The 26,898-nt window shown below is 41.1% G+C and overlaps 1 protein-coding gene across 50 annotated transcripts in view; it reads left to right on the top strand.

Moving 5' to 3' along the window:
• The window catches only part of BAZ2B (bromodomain adjacent to zinc finger domain 2B), a 331,037-nt gene extending 309,445 nt beyond the window's left edge, over positions 1 to 21,592 (top strand). For all 50 annotated transcript variants that reach the window (XR_010591282.1, XR_010591281.1, XM_065560644.1 and 47 more), the window contains 4 exons: positions 3,321 to 3,467; positions 13,597 to 13,859; positions 14,680 to 14,823; positions 20,121 to 21,592. Coding sequence is in view for 48 of the 50 variants with exons in the window: in XM_065560644.1 (XP_065416716.1) it covers positions 3,321 to 3,467; positions 13,597 to 13,859; positions 14,680 to 14,823; positions 20,121 to 20,274 (708 nt within the window). In the remaining 2 variants the exon portion in view is untranslated. The remainder of the gene's footprint in view (positions 1 to 3,320; positions 3,468 to 13,596; positions 13,860 to 14,679; positions 14,824 to 20,120) is intronic.
• Positions 21,593 to 26,898: the final 5,306 nt, after the last annotated feature.

The raw sequence follows: 26,898 nt of genomic DNA, 5'->3' as shown, positions 1-26,898 counted from the left end.
ACACTCATCTTAAAGTCTTTCCCCTATAGTCACCAAAACAGTATCTATGTTAATGAATTTGGAAGTGGCAACTAGCAGCTGAAGTTAGTAGGAGTTCCATTTCCTATGCTGCTGGCTACTGTCATTTCTTCTCCCGTTTCCCCACAAATAGCTGTCTGATCAAAAATATGTTTGCATGTAAAACTCACTTGTCTAGTTCAGTTGTGGACTGTCAGCTTACATAAATTTAAATGATATCTAGTTTTCTAAAAATGTAAATTGTAAATATGTATTAATATATCAAATTAATTTAAAATATACATTAATGTAAAAATATAAAATGAAATATTATATATGTTATGGTATATATTACATAATGAAGTTTTTCCTACTTTAAAAGTATGACGACTTCAGAAAGGTCCAAATGGCTATATCAGGCACTCGAACAATTGGCTTTGTCTCCAGTAGATCCATTGCCTTTTTCTTCGTAAATATTTATAAAATAGTTATTAACACATCTGGCTCTGATCCTGAAGTCACAGAATTTTCTCTAAGCAATGTCTGCATAGTCCAGCCAAAGTTATCAAACTGTAACTTGTTTAATTTAAAATGGATTATATTTAATAATAATTTAGAAAATATTTTAAAAAATAAATAGGCCTATTATAACAGCTCTCCATTTGCGGTATTTTAACTCTCTATTAAGCAGCTCCTTTTCAATGCCTAGATTTTTCATTTGCAATGGCTTTTGACTGACATGTGCCATGACTTCCAGCACTTAATTTAATTTCCAGCAAAGCTACACAAATCGTCTGTTTGCCTGTATAATACGTATGTGAAGAATATTAATACCCCATGACACTGAGGTCAGAGGTCTAAATAAAAATTACATTTGAATAATATACAGTAGTCACACTTAAGAACTTGCCAGTATTGGCTTAGCTAAATACTTACTTCATTATTTGCATTATTTCCCAAGTATTCCCCATAGCAGCGTTAGTCCTTCCGAGCAACATACAACAATCTTCAGAAGTTCAAGAGCCCAGGCGTGCCTGCTGGGGCTCGGGGCTTCTGCCCCAGGGGAGGCACCTGCCAGGGCTTGGGGCTTCAGCCCCACCCCTCTGAAGCCCCAAACCCCAGCAGGCGTGCTCCACGGGGCTGAAGCCCTGAGACCCACCTCCCTGCTGGGTAGAAGCCCCTATTTCAACACCTTGCTGCAAGGCAGAGGTCCTGAACTCCCTCCACCCCAAGTCTGGGTGGTGGAGAATGGGGGAGGAGTGTGGGGGGCTCCGGAAGCCACACTTTAACATACCACTCACAAGCCACAGTTTGGCCACCCCTGCCGTATAGGAAATACTGAGGTATTGTATCTATCTAGCCAATACAAAATAGGCAAGTTCTTCAGGTTGACCACTGTACAGTATGACCTTCAATTTTATAGCAGTCTAGAAAGAGTTCAAATATGACTGTCCATGAAATCAGAATCCCTTAATTGCAGGTTACTTTGTATTGGTGTGGACATGTCTGGTTGGGTCCAGTTGAGAAAGCGAGGAGTCATTTACATGGTCTGGTCTGTACAAGGACCATGGACTGTTGTCCCTCCTGTCATCGTGGCAGGGCACTTGCACTCACTTTAACGACCCACTCCCCATCAGGAGACTCAGAGAAGAAATGTATCTCCCACAGAAAATAAAAATACTAAATTTTCTATTTTTAAAATGTAAGTCAAATGTCTAGTTGTGTTTTATTTTTCCATTTATCCACACCATGTGCAGCTGAAAGCACAAAGCTACATGCATCTTAGACTTGTACTAACCAACCAGTAAAACATGCCATTATTCTATCTTAATGCTGTACCTTTAGTGTAAATTCTGTATCCAGTTGTTGCTAGTGTGCCTTTTTGAAACTAACTAAGACTTTAACAAAACAAAAAAAAGTTGTAATGAGAAACAACTCCAGAGATATAAAGGCATCATGATTTCCTGGAGTCTGTGGGGAAATTAATAATGAATTGGAATTATTTTAGTGATAGTATTAAGTTAAAATAGGAGCTCATCCGAAGCCTATTACATTTTTCCCATTGATTTCCATGGGATTTGGATCAGGCCCTTTCTGATTATTTTCCTAAAATATTGTACTAATTTTAAAATGTAATTACTTGATATAGTTCTATAAACCATATAACATACTAGATCTTGCAATTAACATATGCAAAAGAAACGTTTCAGACTGTTTTGCCCCACAAACCTGAGGGATGCGGTGTCCCATTCTTTTTCTACCCAGCTCACTCCATCAAACAATTGTCATATTATTGACCTACTTTTAAATTTATTCACTTCTTAAATAAAGCTCTACTTACATACGCCTAGCCATACACCCAGTATAAGGCCAACCTAAAGTCAGAAAAGGATAACATACAGCATTTGCAGAGGAAGAAAACATGATTTTCATTATGATTTTGCATCACTCTTCCTTTTTGCATAATAGTAATAATGTTCATGATGGCATTTTATTTAATAATTTTGGTCATGTCTTTTGTTACATGTGAACTTGTTTTTATGCAAAATTAAAATTGATTAAATTTCCTACACAAAGAAAAATCGACAATTATTAGCCAATGCCTAGTCACACAGAAGATCAGTTCCCATCAGTGCTGTGCCCTCTCTGCAGACAGTGAATGCCCTACCAGCTATTGAACCAGATGAAAAACCCCAAGTGAGACTAAATAGATGTGTCTTGCTGCATCTTAAAGGCTGCCAATCTTGGCACTGGCAGATTGTAAGAGAGTAAATTCCAGAACAGAGGGATCTAAGGATGCCCTGCTTTCTAGCCCTAGGATTTCAATCCTGGGGACAGACAACAAGAGCATTCTAATTGATTGTGACTTCCGCCATAGGGCATAAGCGGAGAGAGAGTCCCTGAGATAGCATATGTGCGGTCAGTGGTTTTTGTGGTTATCCAATACCTCTGCTTCACTTCAGCATGTAATCAAATGTAAAAGGTATTCATTGCTTTGTATGCTTTGACATCAGTGTTAAATGTAGATGTGTTTTTCAAGTGTGTAAGCATTTCACACTTTGGCTTAATTCCTCACATTGTACACGAGCCATGCAGATATCCCAGTGCAACCACAACCTGTTACGTAGTTGTCCATATACATGAGAGAGAGAATTATAGAAATACATAGATGTATACACATATATAGCTGTGGCTACTGTACGTATGCAAGATAATATGGAAAATATCTTCCAGTGCTGAATATATGACATATATTACTACATTTCAGGGACATTTTTTTAAGGGAGGCTTGTTGAATTAAAGCAATTTTTCATGTATTGTAGTACTGCCAGATATGTCGAAAGGGAGATAATGAGGAACTTCTGCTTCTTTGTGATGGCTGTGACAAAGGCTGTCATACATACTGCCATAGACCCAAGATCACTACTATACCAGAGGGTGACTGGTTTTGTCCTGCCTGCATAGCAAAGGTAATATTAACCTTAAAGATTAATTGAAATGTTTTTGACACTCCAGTACCTGAGTTCAGAGTTCTGTGCTTCTCCAGCAATTGCTGACAACTTGACAAACATCTAAAGTAGAGCAGTAATCTGCATGCCTTATACTGGCTTGGGTAACTGTTAAGGATGCCATCAAGTGTTGCAAGAGAACAATAGAGTCTTAATACAGGTGTTGGCAAAGGATATGACTTTCAGTTACTTTGTTTTTAATTGTACTTCTCAGTAATTTTGTATTTAAACATAGGCTGCTACAAATTTGATATCCTAAGCATCTTTTTCTCTATTTTAAAATAAGTTTTTTTTTCCATTCACCTTTAAAACAAAGTTGATATAACTGTTGACAGACAAATGTTTCATTCAGATATGCAGTATGAAAATAAATTTAATAGTTTTATGTTGTTAGTGTGTCACTTCCATCATTCCCATACAGTGTTAATCAAAGATTATACTTCTCTCAGACAAATCTTTTACCTGCTGTTGTCATACAAGTAACACCTAAGGTTGCTGTAATGTTTCTCTGTATGTGTATTTCATAACACTTTATTAACAATCAGTTTCGCTCTCTCTCTCGCTATATTCAATCAGTTTGTGTTTTAGTTTCCATGGGTGTTTCAGACAGCAATAAGGGAGAGAAACCCTATCTTTTTGAAAAGAGGAAAATGGAAACGTAAAACCACAAAAATTGGCAATACAGGAAAAGGGGGGAATTCCAGGACAATTGTAGTACCTGAAGATACTTTTAACTCATTTTTTAAAACTAAGTTTCTTTTAATTTAAGTTTCATAGTGCATAAGACCAGAAGGGACCATTAGATCAGCTAGTTTGACCTCCTGTATATCACAGCCTATTAAATATCACTCTTCCCCCCCAGAATTCAGCCAAAAATTTGTTTGACTAAAGCATATCTTCCAGAAAGGCATGCAGTCTTGAATTGAAGAGGTAAAGAGATGGAGAATCCACCACTACTTCTTCGAGTGATTGCTCATGTGTATTCCACAATAGGTGTGCGTGCTTGCCACGTGCACCGGTGCCGGAAGTTTTTCGCCTAGCAGTACCTGTAAGGGGGGAGTGCCCCCCACGACCCCTAGAGTGGCGCCTGCCTGGCGTGGTATAAGGGGAGCTGCACGCTCCCCCCACCCTCAGTTCCTTCTTGCCACCAGTGAAGGTGCATCGGAACTGCTCAGCTCCAGCTTTGCTGCAGCTTATCCCCAGAATTGTTTGTTCGTTCATTAATACCTGTAGTCAGTTAGCTATTTCAGTTAGTTTAGTTAGTGAGCCCGGGCCTGGGCATGCCCCGCGCCCCGGGATTTAAGTTGTGTGGCTCTTGTAGGCATTCTGTGCCAAGGAGTGACCCACGGACCTCATCTCGAACTCCCACGCCAAGTCTCCGCCAAGACACCATAGCCCCGGGCGTCGATTGCCGACGTTTCGCCATCATGGATCCGCCCATCGAGGCCGTTCACGGAGCAGCTACTACCGTCGGTGCCATTCTTCCGTCTCGAGATCGCGATCCCGGTCCAGAGGCAGCAGCGGATTGTATGCCAGCCTAGCCTGCGCTCACAGCCGCCTGTCTACAGGCCAGGCTAGGGAGCCCGAACAGCCGGCCCCACTGGTGCCTCAGCAAGTGCAGTGGCACCAAGCGTCGTGACCGGTCCAGTGGTACCAGTGGGCACCATGGCCTCCAGCGCAGCCCCCAGTGGCAACTCGCTTGGTGGCCAGGGGGTCGGAAACACCATCGGCCTCCATCCCTAGACCGCAAGAAAGGAGTTGGTGGGACCCATGTCCTCAGCACCGTGCCCGGAGTCCGACCAGGTGGTGGATCCTCCGGTGCCAGCCGACACCCAAAGCACCGCACCGGCCTCCTCACCCTGTCCGGAGGAGCTGATTGCAGCCCCGCCCCTCTCCGTCCCGCAGGAGGACTACCAGGCCCACCAAGACCTCTTAAAAAGGGTGGCAGCGAGCTTTCATCTCCAGGCAGAGGAGATGGAGGAGCCCTCGGACTCCCTGTTCAATGTGCTGTCCCCCACGGCACCGGGCAGTGTGGCCTTGCTACTCCAGGATGGGGTGGCAAGAATTTCAAATGCCCTGTGGCAAACACCAGCCTCGTTGGCTCCTATCTCTAAGAAGGCGGAATGCAAGTACTTTGTACCCACTAAGGGGCACGAGTATTTGTATACCCACCCGGCACCCAACTCCTTGGTGGTCGAGTCGGTCAATCACAGGGACTGGCAGGGGCAGCCAGCCCTGACCCCTAAGAACAAAGGGGCTGGATGCTTTCAGGAGAAAAGTTTATTCGTCGTCAAGCTTCCAGCTAAGAGTAGCAAACCATCAGGCTCTCCTGGGTCGCTACGACTTTAATCTCTGGGGATCCCTCCCCAAGTTCAAGGACTCCCTCCAGGAGCATGATAAAAAGGAGTTTAAGGTGCTTGTGGAGGAAGGGACAGCGGCTGCTAGGGAGTCCCTGCAGGCCACTTCGGATGCAGCGGACACGGTCCATGGCCTCGGCGGTGTCCATGAGACGGGCGTCATGGCTCCTGCTCTCTGGGCTATCCAGCAAAGCGCAGTCGTCAGTGCAGGATCTGCCTTTCGACAGGAAGGCGCTGTTTGCTGAGGAAACAGACACAAGGCTGTACAGCATGAAAGACTCCCGTGCAACCCTCCAGACCTTGGGCCTCTATGTCCCTGCTCCAGCAAAACCCAAGTTCAAGCCGCAGCAGGCTTCCGCCCAGGCTGTCCTCCTGAAGTACAAGGCCATCCATAAGAAGCAGTGGAACTACAGAAAACACCCGCAAAGGCAGTCTCGGCCTGCCCCCCAGCCTGGGTCCTCTAAGGGCAAGCAGGCGGGTAAAAGGCGTTTTTGATGGGACGCTCGGGGGTACCCCGCCAGTTCTCAGCAGGGATCCACCCCCAATAAAGCTCCCTTTTTCCAATCGGTTGTGTGCTTTCCTCACAGAATGGTCGCGGCTCACCTTGGACTGGTGGGCCCTCAACACCATCTCCCGAGGTTACACCCTTGAGTTTACCTCCTCCCCACCCAACCAATCCCCGCTCCCGTCTCTCTCGGGGGACCCATCACACGAGGCTCTGCTCGAGCAGGAGGTCAGGCAGCTCCTGGAACTAGGAGCGATAGAGGCAGTGCCCAAGGAGTTCCTGGGCAAGGAGTATTACTCCTGGTATTTCCTTATCCCGAAGGCCAACGGGGGGCTCAGGCCCATCATGGACCTGCGAGGCCTGAACCAGTACATGGTGAAATTCGAGTTCCGCATGGTTTCCCTGGCCTCCATCATCCCCTCCCTGGATCCCGGGGACTGGTACGCTGCCCTCGATCTACAGGACACGTACTTTCACATCCACATATTCGAAGGGCAGAGACACTTCCTCCGTTTCGTGGTGGGACAGAATCACTACCAATTCACGGTCCTCTGGTTTGGTCTGTCGACTGCCCCCAGGGTCTTTACAAAGTGCATGTCAGTGGTAGCGGCCTACCTTAGGCGCTGGGGGGGGGTCCAGATATTCCCCTATCTGGACAACTGGCTGGTCAAGAGGACCTCCCGATTGCAGGTGAGGGATCATGTGGCACTCTTCCTGTCCCCATGCACTGTCCTGGGCCTGTTGGTAAACAACACCAAGTCCAAGTTAGTCCCGGTCCAACGCATATCATTTATAGGGGCGCTCCTGGACGCAACATCGGCCAGGGCCTCTCTCCCCCCAGGCAGGTTCGAGACCCTGAAAGGGCTCATTGACTCGGTCGCAAGGTTCCCGGTGATGACAGTCAGGGCTTGCCTGTAGCTGCTAAGTCACATGTCGGCGTGCACATATGTGGTCCGCCACACAAGGCTCAGGATGAGACCCCTCCAGCTCTGGCTGGCCTCAAAGTTCTCCCAGGCCACGGACAGAATGGACAAGGTCCTCACCGTGCCAGACTCGGTAATCAGCTCCCTGCGATGGTGGTCCGCCCCAAGCAACATGCTCCAAGGGGTCCCGTTCAGGGACAGGGCCCCATTGTTGGAGTTGGTGTTCGATGCATCAGACCTGGGCTGGAAGGCCCATGTGGGGAATTTTCAGACCCAAGGCCTGTGGTCTCTGCAAGACCTGACCCTTCATATAAACATCAAGGAACTCAGGGCGGTGTGACTGGCTTGTATGGCCTTCCGCTCGCACCTGAAGGGCAAGCGGCCTCACGGACAACACGGCCTCAATGTTCTATATCAACAGGCAAGGCGGGGCCCTATCCTCTGCTCTCTGCCCCGAAGCCCTCCATCTGTGGGACTTCTGTATAGCCCATGACATCCACCTAAATGCCTTTCACCTGTCGGGTGCCCGGAATGTGAGGGCGGATCACTTGAGCAGAGACTTTTCCTCTCCACATGAGTGGTCTCTACACCTGGAAGTGGCCCACGAGCTCTTCCGAAAGTGGGGAATTCCCCAGGTGGACCTATTCGCGACCTGGCAGAACTGACGGCTCTGCTCCAGGGGGGGCCTAGAGAAGGGCGCTATCTCCGATGCCTTTATCCTATCCTGGTCAGGCCAGCTTCTCTACGCCTTTCCCCTGTTCCCTCTGATCGGCAGGGTCCTGGAGAAAATAAGGAGGACAAAGCCAAGGTCCTCCTCATTGCTCAGGCACCACTGGTACAGGACCCTCTTGGGCCTGGTGGTGGCTCCGCCGTGGCCGTTGCCGCTCCGCCCGGACCTGCTCTCTCAGGACCAGGGCCAACTTCTCCACCCCAGCCTGGCAGCTCTTCACCTCACAGCGTGGCTGCTCAGTGGCTAGGTGGCGAGGAAAGGACATGCTCAGAACAAGTTCAGCATGTCCTCCTCGAAAGTAGACGACCCTCCACTCGCCGCTCCTACATGGTGAAGTGGTCTCAGTTTTCTAGGTGGGCGGCAGACCAAGGGGTGTCCCTAACAGCTACCCCAATCCAGCTTATCCTTGATTACCTCCTCTACCTGAGGGCCCAGGGCCTTGCACCCTCGTCAGTCAGGGTGCACCTGGTGGCCATATCGGCCTTCCATCCCCCGATGCAAGGACACCCTGTGTTCTCCCATGCTAGGACCGGCCGGTTCCTTAAGGGTTTGGACCGGTTTTATCCATATTCTAAGCCCCTGGTCCCACAATGGAACCTGAATCTGGTACGGGCTCGTGTTATGGGGCCCCCGTTTGAACTGTTGGTCACGTGTTCCTGGTCTCACCTCTCGTGGAAGGTGGCATTCCTGGTTGCTATCACATTGGCCAGGCAGGTCTTGGAGCTCAGGGACCTGACCTCTGAGCCTCTGTATACGGTCTTTCATAAGGATGAGATCCAGCTCTGCCCGCACCCCGCGTTCCTTCCGGAGGTGGTTTTCACCTACCACATGGGTCAGGACATTTTTCTACCAGTCCTCTGCCCCAAGCCTCACACGACTAGTGAGGAGCGCTGCCTCCACACGCTCGATGTGAGGCGGGCTCTGACTTTCTACCTCGAGTGGACCAAGCCATTGAGAAAGTCCTTGCAACTGTTCATTGCCTCAGCTGAGTGCGCAAGAGGCCAGCCGATTTCCACCCAGTGGCTTTCCAACTGGATCACTTCGTGCATCCGCTCCTCTTATGAGTTGGCAGATGTCCCCCCGTCGCCCATTGTGAGAGCACACTCGACTCGGGCGCAGGCCTCCTCGGCTGCCTTTGTGGCCCACGTCCTTATACAGGACATTTGTAGGGCCGCCACGTGGTCTTTGATCTACAGGATCGCACTATGCAGTAGTCTCCCAAACCAGGGATGATGCCGGGTTCGGCAGGGCGGTACTCCGTCCCGAGAACTTGTGAACTCCTACCCACCTCCAGAAGGTATAGCTTGGAATCACCTATTGTGGAATACACATGAGCAATCACTTGAAGAAGAAAAGACAGTTACCTTTTCGTAACTGGTGTTCTTTGAGATGTGTTGATCATATCTATTCCACATCCCGTCCTCCTTCCCCTCTGCTGGAGTTGTCTGGCAAGAAGGAACTGAGGGTCAGGAGAGCGCGCAGCTCCCCTTATACTGCGCCAGGCAGGCGCCACTCCAGGGGTCGCAAGAGGCGCTCCCCCCCCCCATGGGTACTGCTAGGGGAAAAACTTGCGGCACCGGTGCATGTGGCAAGCACGCACACCTGTTGTGGAATAGACATGAGCAACACATCTCGAAGAACACCAGTTACGAAAAGGTAACTGTCTTTTCCTTTTAATAGTGTCCCTTAAGTGGTACTTTGCTTTAGACAGTGTTATGCTGTATAAAGCATCCTGTATCTTTTATCATAGGTTTCCTTCCTCCTTCCCAAATTACTGAAACATTTGGGTATAAAGGAAGCCAGAAACTAAAGGTGAAACTCAGAAGAGACTCCAAGATTTGCTGGATTTGGGTCTAAAATTCTGTAAACCCACTAAATTTATCATGTCTAACTTAAACTGTAAATCAACCCAGGCAATCTAGGTTAAAGGTCAGCACAGATTTGCTGAAAACTTCATAAATAAACTTTATGTAACAAAAACCGAAACTGGGCAACTTTCAGCTAATTGCGTGTTTTGTTATAAAACATCTGCTTTATTATGAATATTCAGCCAACAAGTTTTATAAAGATGCATGCCTGCAATACATTTACAAACTTAACGTCACCATTTGTAATGGTAATACCACATTTATTTTGTATTGTAAGCATAGGGAAACACTTTTATCTAGAATACTTCTGTGTGGCAACTAATGGCAAATGTTGACATTGACTTGATACCTCTGTAGATTAATTCCAGATAAAGTAAGTGTTTAAGGGGTATCAATTTGACCAAGTTCAAATAGGGCTTACTCAGGCAAAACTGCCATTAACTTTACTCAAGGCCTGACCCTGTGAGGTGGCAAGTGACAAAGAAGGCGCTGAGCCCCCTCAGCTCCCATTAATTTAATTTCAAGTTGAGGGTAAACAGCATTTCACATGTTCAGGCCTTGAGTGAGGACATTTGGTCCATTCCCATGACTCTTCAATTGACTTGTCATCTGAAGGACCCTCCAATGGGGTGGGGTTACCATTAAGTCAGCATTTTGCAACAATTGCCACACAGAGGTGTGTGTGAATGATACTAGAGTACTTCCCTATATTTAAAACAAGAAAAAATAGAAACCACTGTGTGGTAATAGTATAGAAAATTCATAGTCATTTATAAACCTTTGCAGTATTCTGTTTTTAAAGGTAATGAATTCTGCCCCTAGTTTTTTCTCCTCGTATAATTCATTCATATTCTCTGCATCTTACACAAATGATGCAAAAATGTCAGCCCTTCCAGCTTCATCAAGACCAAAATGCTTACGCAATGTGTTAAACATTCATGCCATAGATAGGGAAATGATATACCTATTTACAGTAAGTAATGAATTCTGCATAATCATACTCTGAAAAAATGTGTAACATATAGTTTTTTAGATAACTAAATAGAGAACCCAGATATCTAAAAGGGCCTCCAGCATCATTATTGCTTGTATCCTGGTAATAAATATAATACAATCAGATGTGAATACTAGACCACAAGTGGGGGATTGAAAAAATAAAATAGCATTTTACAAAACCTAACCCAAACATTAGAAAATCGTGTTTTAGAGTGTCAGTGAAATTGGTTTTGGGTGTATTTAAACATTTTCTTAGTATTTGCCCCCAGAATAGAGCAGCATTTTGCTAGTGCTTGAGAAACAAGAAGTAAAATTTACTAAATGAAGGTGAATGAAGTATAGAAAGTCGGTAAACAGCAAATATTATGAAATCTAAATATGATTTTTTAAATTCTTGTTTAAATTATCTAAGATGTGTGTAACACAACCATTTTTAATACATAGTTTTTATTTTGATGGGGTTCTCTTTTTATTCATTTATATTATCTTAACTTTATAACATATTGGCTGGAGAATAGTTGGTTGGATGAGTTTAGGAAAACTTCAGTGTACTCTCTTCAGTAGCTTTAGGTGCTTGACTTCTAGATTTAGGAAATCCCTGTTAAGATTAGAGTGTGAATCCAGATGTAATGCTGTTGGTTTTTTTTGGTACTGTCAATACCCAAACCCAGTTTACAGACTCATCAGGAAATATCTGTATAATGTTTAGTTGAGATTTTTCACTTAGAGACATCCTTGGACCCTCTCCTCCTTTTATCAAATAAGGGACATTTTGGAGTTCATTATCGTTGCCTGGGCAGCTAAATGGAACTTCATGAATGCAATCTATAAATCTGTTGATGTTCCCCTTTCATTATAGGCTTGCTGGACACTTCTTGTTTTCTCAGCCTGCTGTGGCTCCTTTTTAGGCTTTTGCATATCTGGCCTCCCCTATTCAGACGTGGGCTGGTTTTTACATCCTGTTTATCATCCCTTTCGCTTTGCATGATGACCATATGGTCCTCTGATCGAATCCCTTTGTCTAGTTGTGGAATTTCACTGTAATTAATCTACTAAATTGTTAGTCTGTTTTCTAGACCTCCTGCATCCTGATATTAAGACTAAACTAGGGCTTTCAGAATCTTTAATCAAGAAAGGAGCTATTAGAATTTGACGGTAGAGATGGAAAAGACCTATTCAATCATTCAGTCCTTTCCCTTCTAGTTCCGATCTATATTTACATATTTTATAGTGTCTGTTAATAAAAAATCTAGTGTTTTGTCCAGTCTCGTTTTAAAAGTCCAGTGATAGGGTTGCTACCTCTTTTAACACATTTTTCCAAAGCCTCATATATCTTGCTGTCAGGAAGCTTTCACACCTTTTTAGCCTATCACGTTCACTTTCTTAGTTTCATCCCATTATTATTTTTATTTTTATATATATGAATGTATGTATTTTCCTTCCCTCCATATTGTTTACCATTCATGTATTTGTAGACTTCTTTCTCCCTTAGTTGTCTTAGCTACACTATACATATTTAACTCTTCTAATCTTTCTGCATAAAGCAATGAATTCCTTGTTTACTGACCTTTAAATAAAAATCTTAATCTTCTATAATCTTCAATGTCTTTCCAGTAGTATTGGTCAGAAAGAAATGCAGTATTCCAGGTGTGGTTGTACCAAGCCATTTAGAGGAAGACCATTACGTCACCAGCCTTTTAATCTTTTTGAATATGTAGTCTGAAATTGTATTTTTTACCAGCAATATTACACTGTAAATGTATTTATAATTTGTTGCCTATCATTACCCCTATGACTTTTTCAGCATTATTGCTCTCCAGGTTTCTCATTTCCACAGGATATATGTATTTAGATTATTGTAATCCAAATGTATCCAGATTTTTTATTTTCTCAAATTGAATCTCATGGATTTGTTTTCAGCCCATGTTTCTAATCTCTGTCTCCTCTCATATTTTTATTCTGTCCATACTGGGATTTTCAGCTCCTCACAATTTAGTTTTAGATGTAAAATTTAATTTGTGTGCCTGTTAATCCCTCTTCAGTATCAAAAGTGAAGCTGTTAAAATAGGACCCATCCTAATATACTCCCCTTCCTTGCCATCTTTATATGTTGCTGTTTACCATGAGTTTACAACCGCCATCACAATTCACAGTGGTTCAACCTTTCCCCCACAACTAAATCTGCTTCCTCAATTCTATCTATCTATCTATCTATCTATCTATCTATCTATCTATCTAGAGAGAATGTTATGAGGTTGAGAGGACTGAGAGAGGGGGACTATCCAGAAATTTCTAGAGTTTTAAAGAATTCCAATGGACTTTTGAATTAAGACTATAGCTAAGATTTTTCCTAAGAGACTAGTGATTTTTGTTTGCCTCAACTTTAAGATGCCATAAAGTGGCCTGGTTATTAGAGCATGGTTCAATATCTTCTGGAAATCAGGTGCCTTTATAGTGTTCTAAATTGAGGACCCAGAATTCCTAGTCACTTCTGAAAATATTGGCCTATGAATCTATACAGTCTATGATCTTTAGAGATCAAGAAGAATTAAGTGATCTACCTGTTCTTTGTTTGTCATGTTAAATGCAGCGATTGTATTTTGATACTGTTTGGTGTGTCAGACCTTCATGGGTTTTCTGTTTACAAATAATACATACTTCTGTGTAATCTGGTTATGTTTTGTTACATACTTGGATTCTCTCTATTGTAGGCAAGTGGTCAAACCCTAAAAATAAAAAAACTTCAAATCAAAGGGAAAAAAAGTAATGAACAAAAGAGAGGCAGGAAATTGTCTTTAACAGGAGATACGGAGGATGAAGACTCTGCAACTACAAGCAGCTCTTTAAAAAGAGGAAAAACAGACCCCAAAAAAAGAAAAATAGATGAAAATATTTCTAACCAATTAAAACAAGAAAGCTTCACGCCTACGAAAAAACCTAAAAGAGATGAATCCAAGGACCTGGCTATATGCAGGTACTGTCTGCCTGTCTTTTGTGAGAGTGATATATAAACATTTGTTTGAAGCCAAATAGTGCCTGCTGCTCTATTAGTGTGCTTGTAGTAGAGAGAGCACCGAGCCCTGTTCCCTATGGTGCCCCACACAGGAGGCAGTAATAATTTGATTGCAGCCACTGGGGATTGCAAGAGTGTGTAATAGGAGTACCCAGCTAAAGCTACCTGTTGCAACACTTGTGTTCTCATGAGAGAATAGCAAGGTGGGGTGTGGCTATGAAATCCTACCCCCTTTTCTCCTATGTGCTAAAAAGAGCTGGCGGGGGAGACTGAGGAGAGAAGTGTTGTCTGCAACTTTCTAAAGGTGTAGGAAATCCAGATGCCCAGCACATGTCAAAGAAGCATTCTGCCCCACAAAGGGCCCCACCATTCCTGTGGTGCACCTTTTTCCCTTGCTGGTTGGCTCTCACTGACAAGTGGCATAATTAAGCCTTTAGACTGTTTTAGAAAATTAGTAGCACTTGTTTGATTTGTGTAGAAGTAAATGAGCTATGTTAAAGATCACCCTGTGGAAAATTTACATGGATACATTATATTCTGTTTGAAAAAATAATTTGAATTTCTTCCTGGAGAACTAGCTTTAAAGAGCTATAAATGACAAACTGAGCATTAACGAGAAACGATACTTATTGAGTGCGTTATGCACTGTACATGGCAATAGTATGCTATCCCTAGTAAAGTTAATAGAGTGACAACATATTGTGAAGGTACATAACGGTGAACATCCTGTGCAAATGAGCCAACAGCTGAAGGTATTGATTTAAAACCTTGTTTTATTCAGCATGATCCTGTCTGAATTGGAAACTCATGAAGACGCATGGCCTTTTCTTCTTCCTGTAAACTTGAAACTTGTTCCTGGTTATAAGAAGGTTATTAAAAAACCTATGGACTTTTCCACCATCAGAGAGAAGCTAAGCAGTGGACAGTAAGTAAACATATTGTACATTACATTTGTGAATGTTCAGCAAAAAAATTAAAATGACACAATCAACTTGAAATCTAGTCATTTTAAAAACAAGGAATTCAGAGTAATTTCAGATGCTATTTGTGCCCTGGAGTTCCCCTGCTAATTTTTATGGTTCTTCACAATTTCATGTTTTATAAATATTTCTCTCTTCCCTGTTCCTATGTGAAATACCCTTTCAAACATCAAGGGAAGCTGAGAAACAAACTTCAGAGAGAAAACAGTAAAACTGACTGTTCACAAAGTGCTCTCAAATGCCCCAAAAAACCACTGAAAAAATCAATGATTTATTTATTTCAGTTGTAGTAGTCTTTTGAGTTACTTGTATGTTTTGTTTTTGTTTTTTAATTTCAAGACAGGAATGTGATTTTTAAGTTAACATCTCTTTAAGTATTACTGTACATTGGTTATAATTCATTCCAAAGTTATGTACTAGAGGGAAGCATGAAACATTACAACAAATAGTGGTTAATTGTTTCATAGTCCTGAAATTAAAACTGCATCTTTTGTTAAAGAAAATTAATATAAATAACGGGAACAATTATTTACCCCTTCCCCTGACCCTTTTTCAATTCACATGGAAAGATCTCAGCTGTCATTTCTTTCTGGTTTGCATCGCTGCAATCTTGAGAACCAACATTGAAGCAACTTTCAGCCAAGGAAGAAGAGATGGACTCACTTCAGAGCCCATTAGCTCCATTCAGAACAGGCTATGGAGGGTTTGCTAGGGCAATGCAAGGCACTCTCCCACATTTAGCTGAATTTGATCCTATGACAGATTTAAAAACAAACACACACACACAAATTTACAACTATAAGCCTTTCTTTTCAACCATTCCTCTGAACAATCAATGACTACTGTAGGTAATACTTTATAGTACACCTCTACCCCGATATAACACGAATTTGGATATAACGTGGTAAAGCATGCTCCGGGGGGGTGGGGTGGGGCACTCCGGTGGTTCAAAGCAAGTTCAATATAACGCGGTTTCACCTATAACGTGGTAAGATTTTTTTGGCTCCCGAGGACAGCGTTATATCAAGGTAGAGGTAGAGTCACTGGGCCAGGATAGGCAATGCAAAGAATACCAAAGAAACAGAAAATTTTATTCTGCCTGTTAATGCTACTACACTTGCCACCCGATAGATGATGATAGAAATATAGCCTGAAATTCCCAAGGATTTCATGGAGTCATCACTGCAACCAACACAAATTCAGAAGTAAAATGTTTTGCTTCTACTATACTGTAGGTATTTGTGAAGCTCAATAAAATATTAAGAAAATACAGTTATGTATAGGTGATCACAGATGACAGGAAAGCACACTAATTTACAGTATCAGGCTCTTAAATTATATTCTTATGTGTTGACAAACTAATTTTCATCCACGAAATGCTGAAGTAATATTATGTACCAGATTTTCCACTGCCTTGTAGTCATTTACACTAGTGCAAAGTAGTTGTAAAATGCACCCAACAACATGAGTGTAGAATTCTAAGTAGGTAACATCTTGTGCCCATTTTAGGCTGGTGTAACTATCAGAGTACAAGGCAGTGGCGAATGACAGCCCTTAAGGCCTGGTCTACACACTAAGTTGTAGCAGTTTAGCGAAAGGTGTGATTTTTAAACTGCTTTAGGCCTGGTCTGTACTTAAAAATTAGATCAACTTAGCTATGTTGCTCAGGGTGTGAAAATTTTCACGTCCAAAATGCTGTAGTTACGTCAACCTAACCCACAATGTAGATGCAGCTAAGTTGATAGAAGAATTCTTCTATCAGCCTAGCTGCCACCTCTCCAAGAGATGGATTCACTACATTGATGGAAAATCCCCTTCCATCGATGTAGGAAGCATCTACACTATGGTGCTACAGTGGCACAGCTATGGCGCTGCAGCTGTAGTTTAGACATGCCCATAATTAAACTATTGCAGTGTTGAGATTATAATGTTGGTTTAAACCCTGGTTTATATTGGTTTAGCTTGCAACTATAATTTCAAGGTGCAAGCTGATAAATGGATACAATCCAGATTTTAACCAATATGAGTGTCCACACAGTGTGCACTAGCTTAACTAAATTGTTTTTTAAAGCTATTTAAGTGAAACGGGTGCAACTTCTGTGTATAGGCAATCCATAAATCTTCAATTTAAACCGATTCTCACACCTACGACTTGAAGCACAGATGGTGCCCGACTCTGGACTCCTTACTTAGAGAAAACTCCAGTTAAAACCAGTGGAAGATTTACTTGAATGAGGATTACCTACTTGGCCCATGGATTGAGGATTATATACTGTATTTATACAAGATTTTTCTGTACCTCGGCACAACGAGTCATGTTATGGATTTAGTTTCATTTTTGCCTGAATCCTTGTTTCTTTTTTTTTAAAATTGGTTTAATATTGAAAACAGTGCTTTGAAGTAGATGAGGTGATGGTTAGACAGCTCAGCAGAATTGACCTCAGCATCTCATATATTCAAACCAGAACCAAAAATGAGAACAGCAGTACAGCATAAAATACGTCTTTTAAAAGTGGTATAAAAGTAGGTCAAGGGAGTTTTACAAATATATCCAAATAATTCAGTAAGCCTTATTGACTCTGAAATCAGTTTTTTTCTCTACCTAGTTATTTTATATGTGCCCATTGCTGTGGTATCTGGGTGTCAGTTGTCATTGTGCTATTCCATACTATGAGCCACTAAGATGTATATACAAATGTGCTTAAAAAAGGTGTATGCATCTCCTTTTCAAACAACAACAACTCATGCAATCAAATGTTGTACATAATATCAAGAAGGCTTAAATCAGATTATGGCCTGAGAAAATGGCAGAATATACTTTTTTCAGTAGTACATTGTTATCCCCCTCAAAAATCCCCTTTTGAATGGTAAAATTCTCCTTTGTTTGCGGGGTCACTCACTGTCGCAATGCATCAATACTTTCCATATGATAAGGATCTAGGACTAAATTTCAAATAGTGGACCAAATCATAAAGTGGGAGTACAGTCTAGCTCATAGATGTTGAAGTACCAGTTCTATGGCTCCTAACTGGAGGAGGCGATTAATCTTTTGTAGTAGTAAACTCTCATGAGGAAGGGTGCTGTGGAGGGGGTAGGGAGGTAAAATGGATGGAATACCAGTGGGAATGATCTCTAAGACCCATTGGTCCAATGTTATGTGTTCCCGGACGCTGCGAAATGATGCTAATTGGTGGCCCAATGGGTGTAAAAGCATTGGTCGGCTATAGTAGTTGGGGGGCGTGGTCTATCGACACCACATCTAGCCTGTCAAAATTGGTGTTTGGATGTAGACAGCTGGGACAAGGAAGATTGTGACCCAAATGGTACTTCACAATCTATTCAGGCGATGGGGGACGCTGACCACAGACTTGTTCGCCACTTACCTGAATAAGAAATTTCCACGCTACTGCTCCAGAGCAGGAATAGGAAAACACACCTTGGGCGATGCTGTCCTCCTCCCCTGGGATGGGGACTTCCTTTACACCTTTCCTCCTTTTCCCCTGCTATTGAAGGTCCTGCTGAAAATAAAAAGAGATGGCACACATGTCATTCTGATCGCTCCTACTTGACTGAGACAGACCTGGTACCCTTACCTGTCACAGCTCACAATGTGCCTGCCGATCTCTTTCCCAGTCACTCCGAACCTTCTCTCCCAGGACAGAGGATGTAACCTGCATCCCAACTTGGGGGTTCTCCACTTCAAGGCATGGTTCCTTCTTAGTTCAAACACCTAGAAAGCCCCTGTTCAAAAGAGGTGCAAGAGGTAGAAAGTCCTCGACACAACGTACCTACTTGCAAAAATGGTCCAGGTTTCGGATTCGATGTGCTTCCCAACAAATCTCCCCGACATCCTTGACTCTTCCATGTACCTTAGACTATGCACTAAAAAAAATTGGGGCTATCGCTGAGTTCTCTGAGTCCACCTAGCGGCTATAACAGCCTTCCATCAACCAGTAGAGGGATGCTTGATGCTGTCACACCCAACGAGTGAAAGGTTCCTCTAGGGTATAGTAAACCTCTTCCCACAACCCCAACTTCCTACTTCCACCTGGGACTTAAACCTGGTACTGAAAGGACTGACTAGGCTTCCCTTCAAACCCATGGCCACCTGTTCGCTTATGTACGTCTCAATGAAAATGGCCTTCCTGATAGCGATCACCTCTGCTAGGAGAATAGGAGAAATAGTGGCTCTGATGGCACATCCCTCATACACAGTATTTTTTTCAGACAAGCTTACTCTCAGGCCACATCTGAAATTCATTCCCAAAGTAACCTCCCCGTTTCACACGAAGCAGTTAATTCATCTTCCAACCTACTACCCCAAGCCTCACCGAGACAACAGGGAGGTTATATTACACACACTAGATGTCAGGAGAGCCCTAGCCTTCTACCTGGACAGGACGAAGGTTTTCAGGAAGTCCCCCTGGCTTTTCCTCTCCATTGTGGAAAAAGCCACGGGCTCAGCAAGATCACCCAAAGAGCTCCAAGTGAGCTCAAACTGTATCCGACACCGTTACCAAGTTTGCAGTATGACCCATTCGGATACTATTCATACACTCTCTACAAGGTCTATCTCATCCGTTGTCTTTTTCAAGAATGTCCCCATCTCAGAGATCTGTAGAGCGGCGACATGAGTGTCAGTACACATCTTTGCAGAACATTATGCGATCACTGGGGACTCCGCCGAACTCTGGGACCCTTCCATCCTGCAGCTGGAGGCCAAGGAGCCCAGTCGGCTGGCACAGGCCAGCTGCGGGTTTTTCTTTGATATGTAGACATACACATATGGGTCCGTATGCTGTACAGATTGCTATCACAAGAAAAATTAAGGGAACTCTTTAGTCCATTTAAAAGTCAGTGATGCAGCCAAATAAGGGAGGAGTAAAATGGAAATAATTCATTATTTTAACCAGAAAACTATTGAGGGAAGAGTGTTGGTTGAAAATTGGTGTTGGTTCTAGTATAGACCTGGAATTCTCCCTTCTAGACTGTACTTTCTGCAAACATCAAAAACAAAAATAGAAATTATCTTCTTTGCTCTAAAGACTATTTTCCTGGAATTAGTTAATATTAAAACTAGAAATGTCAAAATTATAACTGAGATGTACAGTATATACTGAATATTTCATGGTCACCTGTACATTAATTTGTATTTTTACATTCCCTTCTGATGTATGTAGGTTTTATTTTTTTCCCTGGGATTCTGTGTTCCAAAAAAACCTTACCCTCTCTGTTCTTTCAGGTACCCTAATCTTGAAGCATTTTCTCTAGACATCAGGCTTGTTTTTGACAACTGTGAAACCTTTAATGAAGATGATTCTGACATAGGCAGGGCTGGCCACAACATGAGGAAATATTTTGAAAAGAAATGGACAGAGATTTTCAAAGTGAGCTGAATTTATCAGAACTCAGTTTTTTTCCTTAAACAAGGACAAATGAGACCAGCAATGTGAACTGTATTTACATAAAAAGTGCAAGGCACACGCATAACTAATGACTGTTTTTTTTTCCTTAAAGAGAAGTATCACAGAAGAGTGATACTAATTCTAAAGGCTTCACTCCTACAGCAACCATGGCCCTTGGTTATTGGTTTGTGTGTTTTATCAAACTAATTTAGGTAGAACAGGGAAGCACACCCAAAGAATTTCAAAGAAAGGGGTGTTATAGTGCAATAGCAATTTAAAATATATCAAAACGCACTGAATATTCAACCACCAGAGCTCTACTTGGGGAAATGGTTCTCTTTTCCCTTTCAATAAATATCTATTTTTCATTTTTTTACTTTGTAGTTTATTTTTTAGTGAATGTATTTAATTTTATGAATTATTTATGATTAAACAGCATCCAGAATCTTCGTTTTCTGTGAAAAGGAAGAATTAGAAAAATTGCTTTAAATCTTGAAAATACAACAAGGAATGTTTTAAAATATAAAACAAAGCCAAGTAAAACTGTTTACACTGATGTGCTATAAAAGCACTAAAAGTTAAAACTTTACTGTAGAGTTACAAGTACATTTATATATATATGTTGCTGCATCACTTGTGTAGTAAAATTGTATTTGAAGACAGTGAAGAAAATTGGAGACATATGTATATACTGTTCATTATTGTTTATATTACGTCTTGTTTTAAATATGTATGATGTGTACATATTATTTGCAGACATTATTGTTTATGCCTTAGAAGGACTGTAGCATTTTATTTTAGTCTTAAGGTAATTATAGCTATATGGCTTGTACAGTAATTATCCTCTACCAACACTGTGGAGTCTCCTTAATCTTGGTAGTGCCTGCCTTTAAAACAGGGTGTAGGGGATATTAGTTTTCCATTTTTCTATTTTGTTATATAATTTCAAGCCACCAGGGCCTCAGATTTAAGTATAATCATTTGTATCCATGTGAAATAAAATTGTGACAATTTCTTACGCACACAGTATTTTTTCATAGAAACATTTCCTTCCATTTGCCTTGCCACAGAAATAACAAAAGACATTTGTAACCACTGTGTTTTATCTACTGTGTGTTGTGGTGGCCTGTTGGAGGCAGATAGATCAGAATTTTTTTTTTTTTGTACGTATGTAAGAGTACTTGAAGCTTTATTTAAAACAAAAACGTTGTGGAAAAGGTAGCATTCTTTTTTCTTTTTTTCTTTTTATAGGAGTGTTATTTTTCACTAGTATGTGTGGCACGGATACAATAAAAGACTGTTTTCCAAACCAGTTTTTCTTGGTTATTTAGTACTCAAGATATATGTACAAAAGAAATATTGAAAAATGGGGATGATAATCTTACCCATCTACCTCTTAGGAGTATTAAGATTGATTGATTAATGTTTGTACATTTACATATTAAAATGTTTTATATGTTAAGTGTGATTATAAAATATATATAATATATATGATAAAAACTGTGTGTGTGTGTATATATATATTTACACACACAGTTTTTAACTATCTATGTATGAAAGGTAGGTATTATTACATATGTTTTATTACAAGTTGGAAAGGCATGTCTTTCTGCTTAAACTTAGTTCTGATTCATACTTGTTCTATAAATCAGATCAAATATTTGTTTTTCAGAAAGTTAGTGGAAAAATAATTCAGTTGTATTTAGCTGTGCTAGGACCCAAACATGAAATAAAACTTAATTTTTTGGGGAGTACGGGGAGAAAACAAATATGACAAGGCACTACAGAAAAGCTAAGCTTTAAGTATCTAAAATCTGTTTCATTGATTCATCAGTCTAGGTGAGATACTTGATAAGTCTCTTTCATAATTTTATAGCAGTAAATTTTTTTTTGATATTTTCCGTTGTCTTTGTCCTAATTTGATTCATATGCTACAAGGCCTACACTGAAAAAGCTGAAGAGACTCTTCTAAGGTTAGTACAGTCTGCCAACAATTTTACCTCCCTTAAAGATGCATTATTATCAAGTCACATTGTCCTGGTAATGTCCTTTAAATAAATAGAGTTCCAACACACTTATTTACTATGAAACAAGTAACAAACCAGGCTGCCATTTCCCCATCTAATCTCAGGTACTCCAAAAACCTTTCACCACTGTGCCTGCCACTCTATTCTTGTTAGGAAGGCAGTGAAGTGAAATTGACAAGAATCCTTATAGCTGAAGAGAGCAGGACTCTTATAAATGTCACTGTAAGGTCTGTATAGAACAAAGCAGGGCAGCCAGGTACGACAGGTAAGGTAAGAATTCCCAGTGGCAGCAATTCCAAAACTGTTGTCTGAGGACCAGTTACTGATTGGCACCAGAGAGTTGTCCAGGCACAGGATGATTTTGTTTCCTTTCTCCAGCTGCTTCTACTGGTACCACTTCTTTGCAAAGAGTCTGGATACCTATAGAAGCAGCTGGAAACAAGGAGGATCAACCAGCCTAATTAGGCAAAATGCATCACATTAAATATAGTACAAAATGCAAAGTATTTTCCTAATTCTTTTTTTATGTGATTACAGTAGTTGCCACAGTTATTAGAGGGGGAGGTGTTCTGTGCAGTTGTGAATAGGAAAGACATCTGTGGGACAACAACCATGCCGTGAAGAAGCAGTCAGTCCTTTTCATAATGTGCAGAGCTGCTGTCCCAGGGGATCTTTTTCCTTCAATCCCCCTGCTTATATTTTTTGGTTTAATAAAATGTTTTTGCCAGAAAACTAAGGATTAATGATGGAGTCAGTCACTGCATAATACATGTGATAACTACAAATGGAGGATGTTGCCTTCTATCCGTGAGACTACTGTCCCATTGTATCAGTATGGAGTTAAAAATTATACCATTTTTAGTCACACAAACCCTCTGTGCCCAATCAGAATAGTTTCAAAATAAATTAATAAAATACATATGTATGTACACATTGTGAAACCTGCATCAGAACACCCTTATTTATTACACAAACTTCTGTTGATCACCTGGAGGTATCCCGCACACTATCCATCTTCACTGGAATAGCTGCTACTTCCAAACCTCTGGGCAACTGCAAAGCGATGCTGTTCATTTGAAATCAATGAGCCACAAAAATGTTTGTTTCTTTACCCTATATGAGATATTTCTCAAAAAAATTACACTGGCCTACACATGGGACAGACATAATTCAGTCCTTATTTCTGTGACAGGTTTAAGGTCTAATATCTCAGGGCTAGATATAAGAGCTTTCTACCACTGCAAAAGGGAGATTCCCAATAATGTCCAATAAAATGCAGCACCTATTTCAAGTCCTGAAAAGTCCCAAAATAGTGGTCTTTAAAGGTGTGACATTTTTATCTCAGGTAACTTTTTAGAGGTGCTGCCTATGTTGTAGTGGATAAGCAGCATACCTAAACTGAGACAGCAACAGCGTCCAAAATACATTTGAACAGGGAGCAGTTTTGGTAAGTTATTTAGCAGGATTTAGTTCTGCTTTTATCCATATCAGAAATCAGTACTGTATCTCTACTATATAGAGCTTATAAAAAGATTTATTCAACTTATCAATGTTTGTGCATGTTTAGCAACCTCATTACTAAAATATGCAGATAGTGCCCTCTGCAAAATATAAAATTATTAATAAAAAAGCAAAATAATGACCTAAATTCACAATACATTGCAGAGGAAAGTGTAAGATCATTATCAGGGTGTTGTATAGGAAACAGAACTGGGATGCACTACTTAAGTGCCACTATCTCTGTCGTGGAACATGCCAACAATACAACATGACTGTTTTTAGGAGAGGAGCTGAAGAAATAATTCTGCAATTGAGACTGGGGAGGTACTTTAGCTAGCCATAATAGGAACATATGAATTGCTATATTGAATCACATCTGTGGTCTGTCTCATCTGGTATCTTGTGTTTGATAGTGGCTAGCACTACATGCTGCACAGAAAGTGCAGGCTAGTCCACAGTAGGCAGATGTAGGATAAGCTGCCTCCATATGAAATATAATTACCCCAAATGGAATTCATACAATATATGGTTGATTTTAAGACATGATTTTTCTTCCCACAGTCCTATTTAGTGCTCTGAAGGGAGATAGGAGCTGAGGAATTGACTCAGCATGTTTGGGTTCTGTTCTTGTTTTAATGTTATCGTTCGCTAGATGACCTTAGACATTTACTGAACCTATGTCACATTTTACTCCTCCGTATAATACTTACCTACTTTGCACAAATGGTATGAAGCTTAAATGTTTGTAAAGAGAAAAACACTGTAAAGCTTTAAACAGTTATATACCAGTGATACACACTGAATATGGGCGGAGTTTAATGTATGCTTATCAAACTCCATGTAGTCTATTCAAATTAATGCTATCAAGGAAATCATCAATTTATTTAATATATTAAAAAAACAGATGAGAGGATGTAATTTAAGTACCAAAAAATTATATTTCACTTACAGCATTGCTCTCTCAAAAAATGGCACTTCGAAATTTGGTTAGCTGTGGCAGTGCTACAGGTCAACAGGATGAGTCTGTAGCATGTTTCAAAAATGTCCAAGACAATTAGATGGGTGTCGTGATGTATGGCACATTTCTACTGTCATAAAGATGGTGGGAGTAAAGATGATTCACTCTATCTTGGGCAGAGTCTAGCCAAATAAAATTATTAAAAAGGAATGGGAATAGATGGAGAGTAACCTACTAGCTGCCAAGACTGTTAAATTTGGAACAGAGCTATAGAGAATATACAGTGAGAATTAATGTTAGAAAAATCTTTTTAAAATGGTAAAATCCTGTAAGTGTATGTATGTGTGTGTATATGTATATATATATATATATATATATATATAGTGTGTGTGTGTGTGTATGATATTTGTATTTCAGTTGCACGTAACTTACGAGGAGAGGCTGAGGGAACTGGGCAGAAGAGAAGAGTGAGAGGGGATTTGATAGCAGCCTTCAACTACCTGAAGGGGGGTTCCAAAGAGGATGGAGTTCGGCTGTTCTTAGTGTGGCAGATGACAGAACAAGGAGCAATGGTCTCAAGTTGCAGTGCGGGAAGTCTAGGTTGGATATTAGGACACACTTTCACTAGGAGGGTGGGAAGCACTGGAATGGGTTACCTAGGGAGGTGGTGGAATCTCCATCCTTGAAGGTTTTTAAGGCCCGGCTTGACAAAGCCCTGGCTGGGATGATTTAGTTGGTGTTGGTCCTGGTCCTGCCTTGAGCAGGGGATTGGACTAGATGACCTCCTGAGGTCTCTTCCAACCCTTATCTTCTGTGTTTCTATGATAGGATCCCCAGTCATAGAGCAGGACCCCATTGTTCTGATCACTGTGCAAACACAGCAAAAAGGTGTATGTGTGTATGTATGACAGACAGCCTTCTAAAGTTTTGTAAGGTTATGTCTACACTGTGTTTTAAAACCTATGGCAGTGAGACTCAGAGTCTGGTGCTAAAAACTGCAAGCATTGTGTCTTGGGCAATGGTTGTTTAGGTACAAGTAATCACAACCTGGCTACATTTATGAAAAAAGAATACAAACCCAATTAGTAAAACACATAAATGCTGTAAAATGGCCAGTTTCCCAAAACAGAAAACAATTGAACAACATTGATTGGGAGGAAAATTTAAACAGAAAAATATGAATAATTGGGAGTTATTTAAGAACATTTTACTAGATGCCACAATTCTGCAATCATGAACAAAGGCTGCTTTGGCTTAAGAAAACATTCTGGTTAAGAAGAGAAGTGAAAACAGCAATTTAAAAGGGAAAGTTGATATCAGTAGGTATTAATTAGAAGTTATTAAATGTGTGGACAGTTAATAAGGGGAAGCTAAAGGTATCAATGAAAAATCTATAATCTTTTGGGTAAAGGATATAAGGGAATTTTTAAGATGTCCAGCTGTTATTTTTAAGATGTCCGGCTGTTATTACTTATAGATAAAATTGTCTTAATATGCAGAAAAGTTCAATAAATATTTAATATTTGGAAAGTGTGGATTATGTATTCATACTACAGCAACAATGAAATGTTTTCTATTCCCACTGTAACTAGGAATGAGGTAAAAAAAGCATCTGTTAAAGTTTAACGTGTTTAAATAGGCAGGACTAAATTTGTGCCCAAGCATTTTAAACAAATTGCCTGAAGAAATGTGTGTCATTTATGTCTATTTTCAATAAATCTTGGAAAATTGGGGAAGTTCCAGAAGACTGCAGGGAAAAAAAGCTAATATTTTGCTAATATGTTCAAAAAAAGTTTTTGAAAAAGTAAGTGGGATGACCCAGCTAAGCTTAGTTCAGTTAGCCTGATATTAATCCTAGGCAAAATCATGGAACAGCTAATACAGGATTTAATCAAAGAATTAAAGGTTGCTAGCATCAGTAATGACAGTCCACTTCGTTTTACTAAAAATAGGTTTACTGAAAAGCAAACAATGTTTTTTGATGCAATATAGATTTGGTGGATCAAGGCAACTATAAAAGCACTTAACTGATTAAGTGATAGAACTCAGTACATAATTGTTAATGTATAGTCATCATCAAATAGGGCTGTTTCTAGTGGAGTGCCAGAGAACTGTTCTTGGCCCAATGTT

This window comes from Chrysemys picta, chromosome 11, assembly GCF_011386835.1.
Source record: "Chrysemys picta bellii isolate R12L10 chromosome 11, ASM1138683v2, whole genome shotgun sequence".
NCBI classification, from domain to species: domain Eukaryota; kingdom Metazoa; phylum Chordata; order Testudines; family Emydidae; genus Chrysemys; species Chrysemys picta.
The sequence above is the reverse complement of the archived record's forward strand: the minus strand, read 5'-3'. Positions and strand labels throughout refer to the sequence as shown.